The sequence below is a fragment of the Leucopleurus acutus genome (genome assembly GCF_964270905.1).
Source record: "Leucopleurus acutus genome assembly, chromosome: 1".
In the NCBI taxonomy this organism is placed as follows: Eukaryota; Metazoa; Chordata; class Mammalia; order Artiodactyla; family Delphinidae; genus Leucopleurus; species Leucopleurus acutus.
In genome coordinates, this window is record NC_139142.1 from 75,553,584 (window position 1) to 75,559,473 (window position 5,890).

At 46.6% G+C, this 5,890-nt stretch overlaps 1 protein-coding gene across 1 annotated transcript; it reads right to left on the bottom strand.

Moving 5' to 3' along the window:
• Positions 1–5,105: 5,105 nt before the first annotated feature.
• LOC309960052 (ribonuclease 7-like) lies at positions 5,106–5,576 on the bottom strand (the record flags this gene model as incomplete). Its single annotated transcript, XM_082836629.1, has 1 exon — positions 5,106–5,576. The coding sequence occupies one exon, from the start codon at positions 5,574–5,576 to the stop codon at positions 5,106–5,108; it is 471 nt and encodes a 156-aa protein (XP_082692755.1).
• Between the last annotated feature and the right edge of the window lie 314 nt (positions 5,577–5,890).

The following is a 5,890-nucleotide window of genomic DNA, read 5'->3' on the forward strand; positions in this document are numbered from 1 at the left end:
TCTTCCGCAAGGGAGGTGAAGGGACAGTAAGCTTACCTAAGGACTAGTTTAAATGACTCAGGAGGGGAAGTTGGAAATGTCACTAGAGCTTTCTCTCCATCAGCTGCTGTGACAGTTGAACCCTTTGGAGAGGAGCTGGTAAGGAGGACACCCTCAAAAGTTAGTGGCCCTAAATCCTCTGCCTTCTTTCCATATCTCTGGATTCATGGAAGGTAGAGATGAGAAAAACCCCCTTAAGTAGTCTTAATATAAATACTCAGTAGCCTTTGTTTCCCCCTCTAATTGAAAGCATTGCCCCTACCCACCCCGCTCCAAATTACCTTACCTAGAGAAATTAATACATATTGTCCTTTTTGTCTGACCTTGAACCCTACCTTATATACTCTTGGCTGCGAAGTTCTTTTTGGCAAGAGGAGGCTGAGGAGGAATTTGGCCTCCTTTGTTTAGGTCCTTTGTTCTTCTGTCATGGAAGTCAGGCCTGCTCCATCCATCACAGGTTTGGCTTCTCAACGTTTGACATCACAGTAATAAATATAAATGATTACATCTCTCAAACTTTTCCTACACACCAGCCACTGTACTAAGCCCTTTATATATGTTGTCACATTAATCTGCATAATACTCTATGAAGTAGGTGACCTTTGCATAGATGAGGAAATTCCAATCTCTCTAAATCAAGAGGACTTTTCATCATGGTTGTATTTCCATTACGGGTAGACATCTTTCCTTATCTCACCTCTTGTGAACTTCCTACAAGACCTCACTAGCAATGTTTTCTCATGCCCCCATGGCTTCATGGATGCGCCCAAGCTTACTGGCTTTGGAGTCCTGCACAGGAACACATCCTGGTAAGAGCTCTGACTGCTCTTTCTATCTCTCCATGGTAGAATGAGGGGGTGGGGGTGGGCGGGTGGTGTAGGAGGAGGACTTTAAAATGAGGATCTGGAGTCTTCGAAGCCCTTTTGGAGGCCCAGCTGTGCAGGAGCGTAGGAGGAATGTGGTGAAATGGGCCAGGGTTCTCACAGAGAAGTCTCCCTGGACGCTGTTGCTGCGTTGGTCTGTTTTCTGCTGCTGTAGTTCTAAGGTCGTCCCCTAGGGCCAGAGACACTATGAAGAGGGCTGTCTGAATCAATGTGAGCAAAAGGGTTCCAGACTCAAGGGCACTTCCTCTTCCTACACGCTGCCCTTGAGATCAGGACCCTTCTCTCTCTGTTGACTCAGCTGGTCCTCTTCATGGTGTCTATGGGTCATTTTCTTCAGAGTCTGGAGACTTTGGGGAACTCGGGTCATGTAGAAAGGTATCCTACCTAGGCTATCTCAGATAGTCTCACTCCTAGAAAGCTAGTTCACACTAGCTCCAGTTCTTGGGTTACATTCTGTACAGGACTCTGTTTCTGCTCCTTAGATCCAGGTCGAAACAATTCTCTTTAGAGCCATCTACACAAGGCTGGGCAATACTCCCCTAGACACCCTCCTCCCCCACTCCAAGCTCCCACCCCCAGCAACAGAAATCTCATAACTAATCAGTCTCCTTTTCCCATTTTTCAGCCTTTAAGTAGGAATGTATCAAGACGCAGCCTTGGTAACTGGCGCAAACCTGTTACTCGTTTTGAACCTCAGCTTCAGCCTTTGAAAGGCCGAATAGCCAAATGCTTATTTCAACATAATTCCTGGCATCCCTGAACTTGGCTGTGATCAGGATCATGTGAAGGAATGGGTGACTGTCAAATCTAATCTGTTAAAGCATCTGTATGAAAACAAGGCAGGTCATTTGGGTTCATTGTTAATATCGGAATAATAATCTCTTTCAGATATTGGTGAGTACTCTGAATGTGACTGGAAGTGAAATTCTCCTTATGAACTTTAAAAATGTTGAAATCCTATCAGTCAGGGGAAATATAAATGCATATTTATTATTTTAAGAAAAATGTTGTAATAATTAATGGTTGTAAAAGCTTATACTACATATAAATTTTATGAAGAATTTTCACATAGTTAAATAGGAAAATTAGTTGACAGTTATACAACTAATAGAAGAGCATGGATTAGCTGGATAACTTTAGGAAAAAAACCTTATATACTTTTTGAACCAAAAATATTTACAACAATTTAATAATTAGCACAACTACTATTTAATTTAACAAATAGTACAAAGCAGAACAATAGAAATTAGATTAGATCATGAGTCCATGATTTCATTATATTATAATCTTTGTGAATTGATATATTAGCATTTCTCATGTTAAACAAACTAATCCTTAAAAACTGTACTTTTTTAGGAAGATTTTTAAATTGAGGTATAATTTCCTTACAGTAAAGTACACAAATCTTAAGTGTACAGCTCAATGAGTTTTCACAAAGTAAACATATCTAGAGCAAGAATAGAACATCTCCAGCTTACCTCCTACACCTTGCCAGTTAGAGCTTCCCAAGGTTACCCCTATTCTGACCGCTATCACCACACCATAGATTGCTTTAGAATTATGTTTAATGTTAAGTTATTTAATACTATTTAGATCATGAGTATTTCAAGAAAAAGCCATATTTGGAAATTCTTCTTATTTCGAGAGGATACATTAAAAGCATAATTTTAGGGCTTCCCTGGTGGCGCAGTGGTTGAGAGTCCGCCTGCTGATGCAGGGGACACGCGTTCGTGCCCCAGTCCGGGAAAATCCCACATGCTGCGGAGCGGCTGGGCCCGTGAACCATGGCCGCTGAGCCTGCGTGTCCAGAGCCTGTGCTCTGCAACGGGAGAGGCCACAACAGTGAGAGGCCCGTGTACCGCAAAAAAAAAAAAAAAAGCATAATTTTAGCCACTTAAAAAGTTTGTGAGGAGGATGTCTCCAAAACCGTAACACCCATAAGAAATATCATCAATAAAGAATAAAAAAAAGAGTTGTGAAGAAAGAATAAAGTGAAAAGAAAAATCAGCTACCCCTAAGAGACTTGGTTTTCTATGCACCTCAGTTGAAAATCATGTATTTAGAATGATAAATGCCCAGTACAGTGACCACAGGATATATAGATTTTACATTCAGTCATTTGGCATTTGACTATAAAGTATATTTATTGTCCCTCTACTTTCAAGACTCATCAACGTATTGGCCCCTCACTCTGCTTGAATTGAATTGTTCAATGCTCTGCTCCCCTTTCTTTTCATCATCCCTTCCCTACCTTCTCTCCTCACCATCTCAAACCACCCAGCCCACCTAGCAGGACTCTGCCTGCAGACTTATTCTCCAGCCTACTCATAAACATCATTCTAGCAGAAGAAAGACCTCAAGGAGAATTGAATGGGGTATTTGCCAAAGGGGTATCTGCGTGTTTGCCAAAGGTGAATATGACTGGACAGGGCTATTGCTACTGTTACCTACAGCTAACTATCATTATTGAATGCTTATCAGTGCCTGGGCTTGACTAAGGCCTCATAAATGTCATTTCTAAATCTTCCTGAAATCCTGTTGGGTAGGTAGTATTACTCCCATACATGGAAACATAGTTGCAAAGAGGTGCAGTTTTCTTGAGGTCATGTAGCCACAAAGGACTGAGCCAAGATTTACACCCAATGGTATCTGGCTCCAAAGCTTACTCTGACTCTGGTAAGGCATAAGGGAGCGCTGGAGTGTGGGAGAGGGATAGGTAGAGAGTAGACTCCACAGCTGGGAAGGGAAGGTCTAACAAGGTAGTATTTGGGTGCTCAAGTAGGGTGGGCGTGGGGCGGGCATGGGGCTTAGTGCAGTTTGTCTGGGACTGAGATTAAGGAAGAGAGAAAGGGCTGGAGATGGTCAAGGCTGCAGGCAATGCTGGGTGTGGGCTAGGAGTGGGAAGCTATCAGGACCGAGTCTACATAAAGCCATAGCTTCTCCAGTTCTGCTCACCAGGAAGGGAGAAGTGGTGTCTGCAGCCGGGGTTTGGAGGGGTGGGGGGGAGGACGGGGAGATGGCATTTCCACATCTCAACCCCTCCGGCCTGGGCGGACTGCCAGAGCAGAGAGCCAGGGAAGCACCAAGGCAGGAGAGATCATTTATCGGGAGGAAGGAAGCTCTGGCAGCTCCCACCAGCTTGTTTGTGACAAGTGGGCACTGGGCCACGAAGTCCCTTGAGGTCAAGGGAAATGTGATCCCGGAGCAGGGGGATGAAGTTGGGACACTCCCCTGACACTGTGCCTTCAGGGCTATAGGCAATCAAGCTAGAGCCAGGCCCAGGGCCCCGGAAGGAAGAGCAGTGGACTAGAGAAGGGGGACGGCAGAGAGGTGGGGTGGGGCAGAGAGAGAGAGAGAATTAGGATCCTTGGAGCAGCTCATAAACAGTCCCTTGGCTAGAGCGGTAATGACCTTTACTGCAGCCAACATGGGGTAACTGGCTCTTCAGAGCTCTCGGGACATTGTTTCACGGGGGAGATCTTACCTGGTTCCCCTGTGGTCCCTGCAGAGGACTCTCCTTTTCCGCCCAGTGGTAAAGTAGAAAGTGCGCTTTCTACTTTAAAGTCCAGCTGCTGCTACTAACCAAGCTGACAAGCTCTTTAATTAACAACTCTTTCTGCAATCTCAACGTCCTCATCCCTAAAGAAGATAAGTAATCCTAGTCATGTCTATCTCACAAGGGAGTCACGTGGACACACTGTGAAAAGCGTGAAATGCTATGTAAATATGAAGTGGTGCTGCTTTGTCTTCTTCCCTTCAGGCCACCTCCCTGCCCACAAGCCACGTCACTGCCAATCAGAGCTGGGGAAGAGGCCTAATTTAGGAATAGGAGTGGCTCTCGCCATAAATCCCCTACACTCCTCTTCCATTTCTTTCCTCCTCTCATCATGCTGCCATGAGAAGATGGGGTAGGGGAAAGATGTAGGAGGCACAGACCAAGGAACCCACACCCCTAAGCTAATGAAAAAACAGCAATGAAAAGTTGAGAGATCGCCATCTCTTCTGGAGTTTAGCCTAATAATGTATCACCTCAACTCCCCACAGTCCCACCCTCTCAGAGGAGCCTGAGCTAGGAAGGGCCCCAAGAGATATCAGAAGAGAACATTCTGGGCTGAGGAGGAGTGGTCCAGAGGCCTGCAGAGGGATTTAAGGTGCGGCCCAAGCACGCGGCTCACTGGAAACCTAAAGGACATCGTCCAGGTGGACAGGAACCAGCTTGAATTTCCTAGAGTCCCCTTTCTGGGGAGGGTCACAGGCCACGATGTAAGGAGCATTCAGTTGCTTCTCCTTGTACCTGCAGTCTGGGTACCTCCCTGAGGTGAGGTTACACATGGTCAGGGATACAGGCTTCTGGCTCCGGTGGCAGTTTTTACGGCCTCTCTTGCAGGTTATGCTGGGCGTCTGACAAGTGGCGGCCACACCAGAGAAGGATTCATGCACGAAGGTGTTGAGGTCTTTGCAGTGATTGGAGTACTTGTTGATGTTTTGCATCGCCGTGTTGCATCTCTGAGGCCTGGGCTGCACGTGCTGAGTTTCAAACCACCGAGCTGAGGTCATGTTTCCGGGCTTGGCACCGACTGGGTCGTCGGCCATCCACAGGCCCAGCAGCAGGAACAGCAGCAGAGGGCAGAATCCTGCTCTAGCTGGTACCATCTCTCTTAGGGGGAACAGTCAGAAAGGAGGGCTGGGGTCTCTGGGCACAGAGGAGGTGGAAATTAGCCTTGCTAAACCTGCTCCTTCTAGCTAATCACCAACTCCCTCCCCTGCTGTCTCCTTCCTCCCTCACCCTGTGTCTTTCCCCTCCCTTCCCCTCCCTGTGCCCCAAACCACTAAGACCCCACCCCCTAACCCTAGGGCTCCATCCCCCTCACCCTGAATCCCTATCCTCCTTCATTCTGTCCCTCATGCCTCCCACTCCTTGCTCTATCTCCTCTCCCTCATGTCCATCCCTCTGTGTCCCCATGTCC